A 16,790-nucleotide genomic window follows, 5' to 3' on the forward strand; every position below is an offset into this window, starting at 1 on the left:
AGGAGGAGATGACACAGATATATACTATATATAGGTGAGATGACACACAGGTATATACTATATACAGGAGGAGATGACATACAGGTATATACTATATATAGGAGATGACATACAGGTATATACTATATACAGGGGAGATGACACAGCAGGTATATACTATATACAGGGGAGATGACATACAGGTACATACTATATACAGGAGATGACATACAGGTGTATACTATATATAAGGGAGATGACAAACATGTATATACTGAGGTGAAAATGAGGTGTGAGGTGAAAATGAAAAGGTGTGAGTGCCACATGAGAGGAGTGAGGGAAAATAGTGGAGTGATCGGAAAATGACAGATGTGAGGTCGAAATGACAAGTGTTAGGGGGAATGAGAGGAGTGAGGGGGAAAATGAGAGTTGTGAGGGAGAAAATGAAAGATGTGATGGGGAAAATGAGAGGCATGATGGGAAAATAAGAGAAGTGAGGTGCTATAACTAACCACAGATATTTACTATGCCCAGGCAACGCCGGGCTCTTCAGCTAGTGTATATATATATATATATATATAGTATATATTGTTCCCATAAATACATTTCTTTATCTAAATAAAAAAATAATAAAAGTACACATATTTAGTATTGCCGCGTTCGTAACGACCTGACCTATAAAACTGTCCCACTAGTTAACTTGCCCCTTATGCAGCCATGAAGTAGAAGATGACGGAGAAAGAGTGGTGATTGGTGTGAAAGGAGCTGAAGGGATCAATAAAGCCAGTATTGAGAGGGGCGTTAGCACTGTGGTAGCTGCTGGAGCAGTGGTGCACAAGAGATGTCGTATGAACTACATCAACAAGAAGCAAATAGGCTAGGATAAGAAAGCTACTTCCGTTCATCGTTCACCTGCCAAGAGAGGTACACGGGTGTCTACTGGATTCTATGACAGCACGACGCAGTGTTTGTTCTGTGGACATGAAGTGGTGAAGACAAGATCTAGCAGTGATTTCGATGACTATAGCTTTGTTAAAATGGATGGATTTGTAAGGTCCATCATGTCACATTGCAAACAGCATAATGATGACTGGGCAATCACCATTCAAGGGAGAATCGCGTACTTTGGGAAGGACTTACATGCTGCAGACTGTCTGTATCATCGTTCATGTGACATTAACTTTCGGACAAATTACGGAATTCCCATGCGTCATGGTTGTGGATCTACTACAAACAAACCGCGGAAGGTAGGGAGGCTGATGAACATGGACCAAGAGCAAGCGTTCTTGAGAATGTGTGCATTTCTCGAGGACAACGATGAAGAGCAACTGACTGTCACAGATCTTGCAAAGAAAATGACGGAGTGTCTTGTCGAAGGAGACAGTGCTGCCTATAGTAATAAATGGCTGAGGTATAGGCTGGAGGAGAGGTATGGCGATTCGCTATTCATAGCAGAGTGTGAAGGGTTGCCTAACATTGTAACGTTCTGTGAAAAGACCGGAATAATCCTGAGGGACTATTTCCGTAGTCAGGAAACGGATGAAGAAGCCCAGAAGAGAGACATCAGAGACTGCGGCCAACTAATCAAGAGCGATATCAAGTCTAAGATCCCATCTTCAACCGATGAATATCCAAAGACTTCTTCGCTTGAATGTCATTCTGCTTTAGATTATCTCCCCCTGAGTTTGCTTTGCTTGCTTGAAACCCTCTTCATTGGAAAGGACATTCACAGGAAAGTCGCAAGCATTGGACAATCAGTTGTTCAGGCTGTATGTCCCAGGGCTGTAGTAGCTCCATTGCAGCTTTGGTTAGCAGTCCAGCTCCATCAACATCATTTCAGGTCTCGATTTCTTGTAGACAGTCTCTCAGCCATGGGATATTGTTCATCATATTCGGAAGTTCAGCGATTCGAGGAAAACACTGCCGCTTCTGTTGGCCAGGATGTACTCGGTGGTACCATAGACAGACTGGATACGGCAGTGCTGTTCGCTGTGGACAACGTCGATCATAATATCATCAAGTTAGATGGGAAGGGGACTTTCCACGGCACGGGGATGGTAGCTACTGTGACTCCAGGAAGGAAGGTCAGTCGCACTGTTCTCAGACGGAAGACTGCGGACTTGGAGATGAACAAAGCAGAGTTGATGTAAGGGAATACCGTTTCGCAAAACACACTCGCCGAAACATAAAATTCAAGCCCTTGCCATTTCTCGATGCCATTGACCATCGTGTTGATGTATTGTGGGAGATGTCTTTACGCTTCAAACAGCCTGCACCGAGCTGGAATGGAATGATGCACGTGCTACATAAAGACTGTGATCATCCGGGGTCGTCTTCGGTAATCTTCCTGCCCATCATTGACATGTATTCCGGAGACAAGTCATGCATCTTCTCTACTCTTGAGTATCTGTGCAACCTTGCTGCTAAACACCGATCTGCTTACATTCTATCAGCCACTCTACTGGAAAGCGTCAGAAATCAAACACGAGGTGCCTGAAGACAGCCCTTTCAAGATGTTGTCCTGATGCTCAGGAGCTTCCACACATTGATGAATCTTATGGGTGCCATAGGAACGTTGATGGATGGGAGTGGAATCAAAGAGATCTTGGGAACAATTTACGGTGACAATGCTGTGCAACACATCATGACTGGAAAGGCAGTTCAGCGTGCAGTTTGTGGCCATCTCCTCCTTGATCAGTGTCTTACTCAGCAAGTTGCTGACAAAGTACCGTATATACTCGAGTATAAGCCGACCCGAGTATAAGCCGACCCCCCTAATTTTGCCACAAAAACCTGGGAAAACTTATTGATTCGAGTATAAGCCTAGGGTGGAAAATGCAGCAGCTACCGGTGAATTTCAAAATTAAAAATAGATGCTCCATACCGTTCATTATGGCCCCATAGATGCTCGACATAAAGCTGTGCCACATATAATGCTCTGCACCGTTCATTATGGTCCCATAGATGCTCGACATAAAGCTGTGCCATATATAATGCTCTGCACCGGTCATTATGGTCCCATAGATGCTCCACATAAAGCTGTGCCATATATAATGCTCTGCACCGTTCATTATGGTCCCATAGATGCTCCACATAAAGCTGTGCCATATATAATGCTCTGCACCGTTCATTATGGTCCCATAGATGCTCGACATAAAGCTGTGCCACATATAATGCTCTGCACCGTTCATTATGGCCCCATAGATGCTCCACATAAAGCTGTGCCATATATAATGCTCTGCACAGTTCATTATGGCCCCATAGATGCTCCATAGAAAGCTGTGCCATATACAATGCTCTGCACCTTTGATTATGGCCCCATAGATAGCTGTGCTATATACAATGCTCTGCACCTTTGATTATGGCCCCATAGATAGCTGTGCCATATATAATGCTCTGCACCTTTGACCTTTGATTATGGCCCTATAGATGCTCCACATAAAGCTGTGCCTTATATATAATGCTCTGCACCGTTGCCCCATAGATGCTCCACATAAATCTGTGCCAAATATAACGCTGCTGCTGCTGCTGCAATAAAAAAAAAAAAACACATACTCACCTTTCTTGCTTGCAGCTCCTCAGCGTCCCGTCCCGGCGTCTCTCCGCACTGACTGATCAGGCAGAGGGCGGCGCGCACACTATATGCGTCATCGTGCCCTCTGACCTGAACAGTCAGAACAAGAGGACGCGAAGACTGAGCGGCGCCGGGCGGGTGGAACGAGGGAAGGTAAATATGTAATACTTACCTGCTCCCGGCGTCCCGCTCCTTCCCCCGGACAGCTGGTCTCCGGTGCCGCAGCCTCTTCCTCTGTCAGCGGTCACCGGCACCGCTGATTAGAGAAATGAATTATGCGGCTCCGCCCCTATGGGAGGTGGAGCAGCCTATTCATTTCTCTAATGAGCGGTCCCATGTGACCGCTGAACAGGGGAAGAGCTGCGGCACCGAAGACCGTGGGACGGGCAGGGGGAGCGCCAGGAGCCCCAGAAGCAGGTAAGTATGCCTCAGCGCCCTCTACCCCTCACCCGCCGACCGTGACTCGAGTATAAGCCAAGGGGGCACTTTCAGCCCAAAAATTTGGGCTGAAAATCTCGGCTTATACTCGAGTATATACGGTACTTTGCGACCTTCCCGGTTTTGCAGGCCTGTTGCAAGAACTTGAGCAGTTGTATGCTCGGACACTGACAGGGGAGAGTGACTTGAATTCGGTCGTCACTTCTACCTTAGTGAAATTTTCCACCTCTTGTCCACCAAAAGAAATGGATTATCCGCTCACTCTCGCACCAGTAAACTATGGCTGAATTACCAACAGATGGTTGGAATTGAAAGGGAGCTTATCGAGGCCAATCGTACAGGATCCTGGCTGATGCACCTTCATGCTGTAGCCGAACATTTGCCCATTCTTGCAGCTTCTGGGCATGGGAACTATGTGAAGGCCGTCTACCTTTACCTCCAGTCTATGACCACTCTGGAAGATGATATGCCATCAGTCTTCCATAGATTTATGAATGGCTTGCATGTTGTAAGGCGGACTGATCAGTACTGGGCAGGCCTGGGTTGCGACCTAGTCATCGAGCAAGCTCTGATGCGCTCCCTAAAAACTGCAGGAGGACTCACCAGAGGAAGTGGAATGTTCGAACATCAGAGAGCCTTGTGGACTCTGTCTGTGCCAGTGTCCTCTTCCTACAGTGATAGTATAGAAAAGTAGGAGACAAAAAAAGCGCAAATAGGGTCTTATCCTCAGGATTGCTTCTAATCAATTATGAGAGAACTGCTCACCTGGTGGTACACAGTAAAGGCGTGTAGTTTGTCAGCTGCTGCAGATCCACAGGTCGGCGCTGCGACCTCTTAGAGACGTTATAATAGATGAATGTGGATAAAATCCGCGCTGCTGCGACAAATAATGGATCCTGATATAGTTATAAGGTGTTCGGGTGGTTTATTCAACGCGTTTCGAAGCTCATGGCTTCTTCTTCAGGAAGTTTCCACACAGAGATATCTCTGTGTGGAAACTTCCTGAAGAAGAAGCCATGAGCTTCGAAACGCGTTGAATAAACCACCCGAACACCTTATAACTATATCTGGATCCATTATTTGTCGCAGCAGCGCGGATTTTATCCACATTCATCTATTATAACGCCTTCCTACAGTGATGCAATGCAGGGTTTCACTCGCCAGAGCTTTGTCACCAGTGAACAACACAAGGAGGCAAGAACGTCAAGGATGAGAAGAGATCGTGAAGACCTGGAGAAAATTGCAGATAAACTCAAGACCTTTTCACCTTTCTCTGATGAAGTGTCTCTTCGCAACATTATCACCGGTGTCAGTGCAAATAAGGATGTGAATGTCCATAACCTGTTCACCATTGGCAGAGAAATAGTGGCAACAATGGAGGGTTAATCACTGTTTTCAGTTAAGTACAAGCGGTCAATGAAAGCCAAGACCCTGGCATCCAGTGAGGCTATTGACGTTGCTAAGGACAAAAGAATAGACCCCCCGGATACTTCACCCGTGCCAGAAAAACTTCTGAAAATAATTCACTGCATTTGTTCTCATGGTTGTAGTACACTTCGGTGCACTTGCAAAAGACACGGACTTACCTGTTCACGGGTATGTGGACCATGTCAAGAAGGGCATTGTGACAATGAGTGAGGAAGCAGTGTCTGATGATGAAAATAGTGACTATTGACCTGACACGCTTATTCAGTGATGAAGTAGGTCTTAAAATGCACTGTGTATTAATTGTATAATTTCTAGAAATGTACATACCGTATATGTCATGACGTCATTGATGACGTCATGACCTCGCCTGTCCATGTAGTTAGTATAAAACTTTGTATAAAAATTGTTATATGAAAATATATTATACAAAATGCAAACTCTTCTATAACCTAAAGCTACAGCTTTGAAATAGGGAAATATTCGTTATTTTTAGCGCGATGGCTGTCATCGTATTATGACGTCATAGTTAGGACCTTTGTGGTGATCAATTTTTGGAAAACTTTTAATATGTTGTAACCCACATATAATAGTAATTAAAAAAATCATAAAACGATTTCTTGGAATTTGTTCCGGGTCAAACTGTATTTTGACTGGACTAGGTATAAATAACCATGGTACCGCTGAAAACGTCATCTTGTCCCGCAAAAAACGAGCCGCCATACAGCATCATCAGCAAAATTATAAAAAAGTTATAGTCCCCAGAATAAAGTGATGCAAAATAGCCGGATTACTTACGGTAATGCTCTTTTAATGAGTCCATGACAGCACCCACTGGAGAGATAGGGATCCGCCCCAAGGAACAGGAAACCTACAGAGACATAAAAGGGGGCGGTCCCCCTCTCCTCCTCAGTTTAATTTCAGAGTACCCGGAGGACCGCCAGTGTTAGTCAATCATCACAATGTATCATCAGAATATAAACTTCATAGAAGTAATTACATTGGCTTTTATTAGGGAGGGATGTGACTGGGTGCTGTCATGGACTCATTAAAAGAGCATTACCGTAAGTAATCCGGCTATTTACCCTTCGCCATGACAGCACCCACTGGAGAGATTTCCAGAGACCAACACCTAGGGGGGGACCACCGTGCTGAGGATAGTCCTGCCAAAGTGTAGGTCAGAGTCAGAAGACAGGTCGAGCCTGTAGTGATTATAGAAAGTGGAAGGAGCCAACCAAGTTGCAGCCTTACATATATCTTCGATTGGCACGTTCCCTTTTTCGGCCCAGGAAGAAGCCATGGCTCTGGTGGAATGTGCTTTGATGCCCTCCGGAGGTTCTTCGTTTTTCATGGAATAGGCCAACCGGATAGCGTCTCTTATCCACCTGGATAATGTTGCTCTTGTGACTCCATATCCTTTCTTTTTGCCCTGGAAGGATATGAACAGAGCCCTACTCTGCCTCCAACTACTAGTTTTCTCAATATATTGCAAAACTACTCTCCTGACGTCTAGAGTATGGAATTTTTGTTCTTCAGGAGTAGAGGGGTCTTTAAAGAAAGTAGGAAGATGTATCTCCTGTGACCTGTGGAACTTCCCTGCTACCTTAGGAAGGTATAGGGGGTCCGGTTTTAAGATTAGTCTGTCATGAAATGTGAGAAGGTAAGGTTGATCTATCGACAAGGCCTGAATGTCGCTGACTCTTCTAGCCGATGTTAAGGCTACTAAGAAGGCTGTTTTTAACGACAAGTGTTTTAAAGATGCTGTGTCTATAGGCTCAAACGGGGATTCTGTTAGAGAGTCTAAGACTAGATTTAGATCCCACGGAGCTACTCTAGGTATGTGGACAGGAGTAACTCGTTCACAGGCCGTGATGAAGCGGGATACCCATTTATTACCAGCAATATTATGGCCATAGAGGGCACCCAGAGCGGACACCTGGACCTTTAGTGTGTTAACTGACAGACCTAACTCTTTCCCTTTCTGTAGAAATTCTAGTATAGATTTTATTGGGACTTCAGAGGGGTTTGAACTAGTATGGAACTGAAGAAACTTCTTCCATACTTTGGTGTAAATTTTTGTTGTAGATGGTTTCCTGCTAAGCAGGAGTGTATCAATTAGGCCTTTTGAAATCCCCCTGGAATTTAATATCTGCCTTTCAAATTCCAGGCCGTCAGGTGGAGGCTGTCCACCTGAGGGTGGAAGAAAGGTCCCTGGGAGAGAAGGTTTGGGATTGAGGGAAGGACCCAAGGATCCGTCACCGACATCGACCGCAGGCACGAGAACCATGGTCTCTTGGGCCAGAATGGCGCTATTAGTATTATCCTGGCCTGCTCTTCCCTGATTTTCCGTATTACTTGTGGAAGCAGAATTATCGGAGGGAAAGCATACGCCAGCTTGAATTGCCAGGGTGTTTGAAGAGCATCTAGAATGTCCGGGTGATCTGCACGGGACCGAGATGCGAATTTCTGGACTTGTTTGTTTTGTTTTGTAGCGAACAGGTCTATTTGGGGTTTGCCCCATAACAATGTTATCTTGTGGAAAATGTGAGGATTGAGACACCATTCTCCTTGATGAAGAGTGTGTCGACTTAGGAAGTCCGCTTGTTGATTGTCCTCTCCTTTGATGTGGACTGCCGAGAGGGACAACAGATGCTTTTCGGCCAGGATTAAGGTACTGTTTGCGGAAGACATTAGAGCGTCTGATCTTGTGCCGCCTTGTTTGTTTAAATACGCCACTGTCGTAGTGTTGTCTGAACAGATTCGGACGTGGCTTCCTCGTAGCTGTGGGAGAAATTGACGCAGTGCATAGTTTACCGCATTCAATTCTTTTAGGTTTGATGAATATAAATCCTCATTCTTATCCCAGGTTCCCTGGCAGAATCTATCTCCCATGTGTGCGCCCCACCCGTGGGGACTAGCGTCCGTAGTTATCGTGTGGGATGGTGATATTACCCAAGGGACACCCCCCGCTAGGTTGTCTTTATTTAGCCACCATTCTAAGGAGGATAAGACTTTCTCGGATAAAGTTATTTTCGATTCAAGGTGCCCCAGAAATTTTCTCTGTTCCCGAAGTATCTGATGTTGTAATGTTCGGGTATGAAGTTGTGCCCACTGAACGGCTGGAGTACAGGAGGAGAGGGATCCTAGCAAGGACATTCCTGCTCTCAGGGACATTTGAGGTTTGTGAATGGCCGCCACAACTTTACCCTCTATAAGAGATATTTTTTCTTGGGGAAGTAGACATTTTTGCTTTATGGAATCTAGACTAAATCCCAAAAATGTCTGAAGAGAAAGTGGGGTGAGTCTGGATTTTTTATAGTTGACGATCCAGCCCAGGCTTTCTAAGGACGAGACAGTGTCAGCTAATCGTTCCGCACACTGAAGGGATGAGTTTCCTACAACTAAAAAATCATCTAAGTAGGGAATGATTAATGTGTCTCTCTGGCGAAGGTAGGCCATTACTTCTAACATTACCTTCGTGAAGATCCTGGGTGCCGTGGAGAGACCGAAGGGCATGGCTGTATACTGGAAATGATGAATCTCCCCCTCAAGAGTTACTGCCACTCTTAAGTATTTTTGATACCTACTATGGATAGGGAGATGGTAGTAGGCATCTTTTAAATCAATGCCGCCCATTCTACAATTTGGAAAAAGGAGCTTAATGGCCGATCTAATAGACTCCATTTTAAACGTATAATTTTTAATAAACGTATTGAGTTTTTTAAGATTTATAATTGTTCGAAATGAACCATCGGGTTTAGGGATTAAAAATAACGGAGAGTAGAACCCTTTACCCTCTTGTCCCTTTGGCACCCTAACTAAAACATTTTTAACTATAAGACTTCTAATTTCCAGTTCAAGGGCCTTCTGTTGCACTGGTGAGGAAAGGGCTGTTAAAATAAAGGAATCATGGGGAATTTGGAGGAATTCTATTTTCATTCCTTCCTTAATAATATTTAGCACCCAGGAACTTGACATGATTTTTCGCCATTGGGGAAAGAAAAATTTTAACCTGCCCCCTACTGGGGTGTCTGGTGTTTCAGAATTTGTTGTCTCTACGGAAGGGGGGGCCTTTGAACATAGTGCCACCCTGTTTTCCCTCTCTTGTGGCCCATCGTGACGATCTTTCATTTTGTGTTCTTTTCCCGAACGGCCTCTTCCTAAAGGTCTTCCTATAGAAAGGAATTGAGGGGTCAGGGAAGGCTTTTTTCCTCTCTTTTGCTTTTTTGAGGATCTCGTCTAATGCTTTCCCAAACAAAAACTCACCCTCACACGGAATAGCGCAGATCTTAGCCTTTGACTGCGTATCCCCCTTCCAGCTCTTCATCCATAACGCACGTCTGGCATTATTAATTAGACCGGCTGACCTTGCTGCGAGGCGAAGAGAGTCAGCTGAAGCATCGGCCATGAATGCTGCTGCACCTCTAATTAGTGGTATCGCATCCCGCAATTTTTGTCTGGAGACCCCCTGTTCGATTTGTTGATCCAGCTGATCAATCCACACAAGCATGGATCTAGCTGTGCACGTGCTGGCAATTGATGGCTTAAATATGCCCGTGGAAGCCTCCCATGATCGTTTCAGTGACGATTCTGCCTTCCGATCTAAAGGATCAGAAAGTAGGCCCGCATCCTCGACTGGTAGGGCTGACTGTTTTGAGGTGGAGGCGACTGCAGCGTCCACCTTAGGGATTTTAGTCCATGAAATTAACTCCTCATCATTAAAGGGGTACTTCCTTTTGGAGGCTGACGGGAGAAAACCTCTCTGGTCCTGTTTCTCCCACTCCCTCTTTATCAGAGCCTTAACCGCAGGAATTACTGGGAATGCTCTTCTCTTCCTCTCCGCCAACCCTGCAAACATGATGTCTTGTGCAGTTTGGTCGTCTTTTGTATCCTCACAACCTATAGTATTCCTGATGGACTTTACTAGGTTGTCCACCCCATCAAGAGGAAAACAAGCTCGACCCTCAATGTCGGAATGTGTTGAGGAAGAGGATGACGCCTGCGAGGAGTCTGAGTGGATAACGCCTTCCTCCTCGGACTCAGAGCTGGATATAGCCTTTTCTTTCCCGGATTTTTTAGGGGGGGTACTGGCTTGTGAGATGGCCTGTAATTCCTCTCTAATTATGGCCCGTATATCTGTGACCGACATAGATGGACTCTGCATTGTTTCCGCCATACACTGATTGCAGAGTTTTTTGGGGTGGGAATCTGGGAGAGGCTCGTCACATAACGCACATTGCTTGTGCTTAGATTTCTGTCTCTTTTTGGCCTGGGAGAAGAAGACATTTGTGGAAAAGGGTGTCAGCTTTATAGGCAGAGGGGAAATCACACTCACCCAGTGAAGCTGTACGGTACCGAAATAGGAGGCTGCGACTTTCTGGATCTTGAATCCTTGGTCTCACTCCTGTGGCTGGCATCTGAGGACCTTCTGCTGGCTGGCTCACCTGCTGGGTCCACAGTCTTGCCTGGGGACGACATGTTGCATCGCCTGTGCGTTTGCAACTTCCCCCTTTTTATAGGCCAGGATCCGGTCAGTAAACTTTTTTTTTTTTTTTTTTTTACTCTGCAGCGGTGCACTGCGCATGCGCGAAACCGCGCTTTTCCCTCCACCGCTGTGTGAGTGACCCGGAAGTGCTCCTCTACTTCCGGGTCATTCTGAGGATTCTTACACCGCTCCACGCATGTGCGGCCGCCATTATCCCGGCCTGCGCTATGGAGCGGTGTACCGGCTGCCGCTGCAGCTGTGCCGCAGATCCCGGACCCTTTTACCTGGTGGTCCGCGTCTGGAGCCTGTTCAAGGCCGCACCTCTGCAGCGCTGCTCCTGTGGAATCGGCGTCATCTCCCCCGGACTCAGCCATCCCACATGCCGGCCAGACGAGGGGGGAGCCGTCTAACGGAATCTCCCCCGACGCTGCATCTGGACTGCATCCCCTGCCGTTCGCGCAGAAACCGCACAGGCGGATGCTCCTAGCCCAGGTATGATTTCTGTAGTCTTCAGAGATCCTGTCCCCTGGGAACAGGAAACCTAAACTGAGGAGGAGAGGGGGACCGCCCCCTTTTATGTCTCTGTAGGTTTCCTGTTCCTTGGGGCGGATCCCTATCTCTCCAGTGGGTGCTGTCATGGCGAAGGGTAAAATAATTATTTTTTCTATAAAATAGTTTTTATCGTATAAAAGCGCCAAAAATAAAAAAATGATATAAATGAGGTATCGCTGTAATCGTACTGACCCGAAGAATAAAACTGCTTTATCCATTTTACCAAACGCGGAACGGTATAAATGCCTCCCCAAAAGAAATTCATGAATAGCTGGTTTTTGGTCATTCTGCCTCACAAAAATCGGAATAAAAAGCAATCAAAAAATGTGCCCGAAAATGTTACCAATAAAAACTTCAACTCGTCCCGCAAAAAACAAGACCTCACATGACTCTGTGGACCAAATATGGAAAAATTATAGCTCTCAAAATGTGGTAACGCAAAAAATATTTTTTGCAATAAAAAGCGTCTTTTTGTGTGTGACAGCTACCAATCATAAAAATCAGCTAGAAAACCCACTATAAATAGTAAATCAAACCCCCCTTCATCACCTCCTTAGTTAGGGAAAAATTAAAAAATTTAAAAAATGGATTTATTTCCATTTTCCCATTAGGGTTAGGGCTACGGTTAAGGCTAGGGTTAGGGTGAGGTAGGGTTGGGGCTAGGGTTAAGGCTACAGTTAGGGTTCTGTGTTGAAAAAGTAAAACAGTGCTCCTTCCCTTCCGAGCTCTCCTGTGCGCCCAAACAGGGGTTTACCCCAACATATTGGGTATCAGCGTACTCAGGACACATTGGACAACAACTTTTGGGGTTCAATTTCTCCTGTTACACTTGGGAAAATGCAAGACTGGGGGCTAAAAAATAATTTTTGTGGAAAAAAAAAGTTTTTTTTATTTTGACAGCTCTGCGTTATAAACTGTAGTGAAACACTTGGGGGTTCAAAGTTCTCACGACACATCTCGATAAGTTCCTTGGGGGTCTAGTATCCAAAATTGGGTCACTTGTGGGGGGTTTATACTGTTTGGGTACATAAGGGGCTCTGCAAATGCAACGTGACGCCTGCAGACCAATCCATCTAAGTCTGCATTCCAAATGGCGCTCCTTCCCTTCCGAGCTTTGCCATGCGCTCAAACAATGGTTCCCCCCCCCACATATGGGGTATCAGCGTACTCAGGACAAATTGGATAACAACTATTGGAGTCCAATTTCTCCTGTTACCCTTGGGAAAATACAAAACTGGGGGCTAAAAAATAAATGTTTATTTTTATTTTATTTTCACGGCTCTGCGTTATAAACTGTAGTGAAACACTTGGGGGTTCAAAGCTCTCACAGCACATCTAGATGAGTTCCTTAGGGGTCTACTTTCCAAAATGGTGTCACTTGTGGGGGGTTTTAATGTTTAGGCACATCAGTGGCTCTCCAAACGCAACATGGCCTCCCATCTCAATTCCAGTCAATTTTGCATTGAAAAGTCAAATGGCGCTCTTTCCCTTCCGAGCTTGCCCATGCGCCCAAACAGTGGTTTACCCCCACATATGGAGTATCAGCATACTCAGGACAAATTGTACAACAATGTTTGGGGTACAATTTCTTCTCTTACCCTTGGGAAAATAAAAAATTGGGGGCAAAAAGATCATTTTTGTGAAAAAATATGATTTTTTATTTTTACGGCTCTGCATTATAAACTTCTGTGAATCACTTAATGGGTCAAAGTGCTCAAAACACATCTAGATAAGTTCCTTAGGGGGGTCTACTTTCCAAAATGGTGTCACTTGTGGGGGGTTTCAATGTTTAGAATAAATCAAGGGGTTGCTCACTGTAAAATACAGGTGCTCAGGAAAAATGTAATCACAGTCTCAAAAGAATCCGGCACACTGATAGGTTCCAAGCAAAAATTAAATTTATTGTATTTCAAATCGTTGATATTTCATCTCATATTCAAAGGAAAGAACCAACCAACCTATGGATTGCCAGAGAAACCACACACAGGTTTATATCAAAAGAATTTTTTTATCTTTATTCCAAATTACACATGGCAACCATCTAAAAACAATACATCTGTACGCAAAACAGGACATATACAGATATTGGTACCCAGGTATCCACAAAACTATCCCCCAAAATAATTAATACCAGTAAAAATAATAAATCTAACTCAAAATAGTGTGCCACACTTCACCGCATATTGCCTATATTCATTTATTTATAAAGTATAATGTGCTTAAAGCCTGCAGCCAATAAGGCATGTGCACACAAAAAAAGAAAGTGATATGTGCTTAAGAGATGGGGGAAGGGTAATTAATACCTATTCCAGCGTTACCTACCCACAGCAGATAAGGAATATATATGCAAAGGTGCCCAAAAATCCATAAAGTGCCAAGTGCTAGAGTATTTCAAATCGTTGATATTTTATCTCATATTCAAGCCAATTCCGCACATAATGGACAGGTGAAATACATGATTCAGGTATCACAATTCAACGTTTCGGCTAATTTATAAGCCTTTATCAAGAAATACCTAGAGGAGTGAGTTCGGGTGACCAAAAAGTCCGTGGTGTGGTCACCCGAACTCACTCCTCTAGGTATTTCCTGATAAAGGCTTATAAATTAGCCGAAACGTTGAATTGTGATACCTGAATCATGTATTTCACCTGTCCATTATGTGCGGAATTGGCTTGAATATGAGATGAAATATCAACGATTTGAAATACAATAAATTTAATTTTTGCTTGGAACCTATCAGTGTGCCGGATTCTTTTGAGACTGTGGTTTCAATGTTTAGGCACATTAGGGGCTCTCCAAATGCAACAAGGCGTCCCATCTCAATTCCAGTCAATTTTGCATTGAAAAGTCAAATGGCGCTCCTTCGCTTCCGAGCTCTGCCATACGCCCAAACAGTGGTTTACCCCCACATATGGGGTATTGGCGTACTCAGGACAAATTGTACAACAACTTTTGGGGTCCATTTTCTCCTGATACCCTTGGTAAAATAAAACAAATTGAACAGTATAAACCAGTCTCAAACATTACCGTTAGTAACACACTACGCCGCCATGGATTAAAATCCTGCAGGGCACGCAAGGTCCACCTGCTCACGCCAGCACATGTCCAGCCTGTTTAAGTTCATAAGTTCATCAATGACCATCTGGATGATCCAAATCATGTGGTCAGATGAGACCAAAATAGAACTTTTTGGTATCAACTCCACTCCCCGTGTTTCCAGGAAGAAGGATTATGAGTATAACCCCAAGAACACCATCTCAACCATGAAGAATGGTGGGGGAAACATCATATTTTGGTGCGAAGCTTCAGTGACTAGCGGTGCCGTCACTGATGCTGCGCTGCCTCACAGCATGAACTGCGCTGAATTCTGGAGAGTGGGAAAATGAACTGGCTTTTTCCCACGGTCCAGGGGATACCGCACTTCAGGCTGTGAGGGAGCGCAGCTTCAGTGACGGCACCGCTAGTCACTGAAGCTCTGTTTCTAGCATCTCCTCATTCACCAGTAGTTTTTAGCTGGGGCGGTCGCATCTTGGCACCGTCCTGGTTGAAAACTGTATATACCCCAGATATGGATTACGGCATGGGACACAACAAAGGACAGGTATGGTATATTGCTGGTTTGTTATTTTTATTACAGGAGATCGAGGGCGTCACATGGATTAGGAGTAAGAATAAAATGGGAAAATGTGTTGTGCTTTATTTCATTAAAAGGCTTTATTCTGGCTGTGTCTTTATTTAACATGTAACAACTATGTCATACGGATAGTTAGATGCGAGGAAATGGCATCATCGCATTGCAAACAGATTACACATTACATGGATGACCATGTGGAGAACACTCGAAAGACTCTCGGCCGAGAGAATCGGACCGATTTTTAATACGTTAAGTGTGACGCCGGCCTTACAGTGGAAGTTTACCTACCATAAAAATTACAGACCTCTCCATTCTTTGTAGGTGGGAAAACTTGCTAAACTAGCAGTGTATCAAATACGTATTTTCCCCACTGTATATGGCTGTTGCACAGCTGTGTGTACAATGCACAAGCCGCATAGAAACAGTCTCAAGAGCCGACTTGTTAATATAACCTCTCAATTCAAACTTAAAACTTTCACTTATTTATGCCACCAGGAAATTCTAATTGATTAGAAATAAGTTTAAGACATACACATACAGTACATACACACAGATATGTCTGTCTGTATCTATCCATCTCTAAATAAACGTTTTAAGAGGGTGTGGAAAATGTTGCAAAGTAAAAATGTTTTTAAAGATAGAAATGTTAATTTTTACCAATTGACAAAATGAACAAAATAGAAATCTGAATCAAACTAATATTTGGTGTGACTGCCCTCTGCGTTCAACACAGCATAAAAGTATCAACTTTTCTAGGCAAGGGTGATGTTCCAAACATCTTTGAAAAGTAAATTTTTCTGTCTCTACATGTAAGCCTAGACAGACTAGATGATCATGAGATCAGGGCTCTGTAGGACCATATCATCACTTCCAGGGCTCTTTGTTCTTCGTTATGTTGGAGATAGTTCTTAATGACATTGGCTGTGTGCTTGGGGTCATTGTCCGGCTGGTGAACAAATTTGGAGCCAATGAGATGCCTCACTGATGGTATTGCATGAGTGATAAGCATCTGCCTGTATTTATCAGCATTCAGGACACAAAGAAATAGGCAATGTTGAGGACCGTTCATACAGTAGTCGGTCAAGGAAACTTCATGAAGCAGATAAAATACTGGGTCTGACCTCGGCTCAAAACTGGCAGCAACCAGCGTGACCCAGCCAAAACCATCTAATGGTTGGACAATTCTGGTCAATAGTGGTCTTCATGTAGGAATTGCGGCCAAGTGACTCAACTATGCATGAAAACATAGGAACTGGTGTGTAGAAAAATGGCAGCAGGTGCTCTAGACTAATGAGTCAAAATGTGAAATAGCTGGCTGTAAGAGAAGGCAGCTTGTTTGTCAGAGGGCTGGAGAGCAGTACAGTGAGTGTCTACAGGCAACAGTGAATCATGGTGGAGGTTCCTGCAAGTTTGGGGCTGCAAACAGAGTTGAGGACTTGGTCAGGATTAACAGAGACCTCAATACTGAGAAATATAAGCAGGTACTAATCCAAGCAATACCATTGATTTGCTAGAATTTATATTGCAGCAGGAAAACAACCCCAAACATACAGTCAATCTCATTAAAGGGAACCTGTCACCTCAAAATCGATGGTGAGGTAAGTTGACCGTCATCAGGGGCTTATCTGCAGCATTCTGTAATGCTGTAGATAAGCCCCCGATGTTACCTAAAAGATGAGAATGACCTCAGGTTAGCATCCTCA

General features: G+C 44.4%; 2 protein-coding genes across 4 annotated transcripts in view; both read right to left on the reverse strand.

Annotated features, from left to right (window-relative positions):
- The window catches only part of PIKFYVE (phosphoinositide kinase, FYVE-type zinc finger containing), a 450,712-nt gene that overhangs the window by 115,187 nt on the left and 318,735 nt on the right, over positions 1-16,790 (reverse strand). The gene's annotated exons all lie outside the window — the stretch shown is intronic.
- On the reverse strand, positions 9,173-11,548 carry LOC143786358 (uncharacterized). The gene is made up of 2 exons (XM_077275689.1): positions 10,772-11,548; positions 9,173-10,685 (listed from the first exon to the last, which is right to left on the reverse strand). The coding sequence occupies exons 1-2, from the start codon at positions 11,537-11,539 to the stop codon at positions 9,456-9,458; spliced, it is 1,998 nt and encodes a 665-aa protein (XP_077131804.1). The 5' UTR covers positions 11,540-11,548; the 3' UTR covers positions 9,173-9,455.

This window comes from Ranitomeya variabilis, chromosome 7 (assembly GCF_051348905.1).
Source record: "Ranitomeya variabilis isolate aRanVar5 chromosome 7, aRanVar5.hap1, whole genome shotgun sequence".
Lineage (NCBI taxonomy): Eukaryota > Metazoa > Chordata > Amphibia > Anura > Dendrobatidae > Ranitomeya > Ranitomeya variabilis.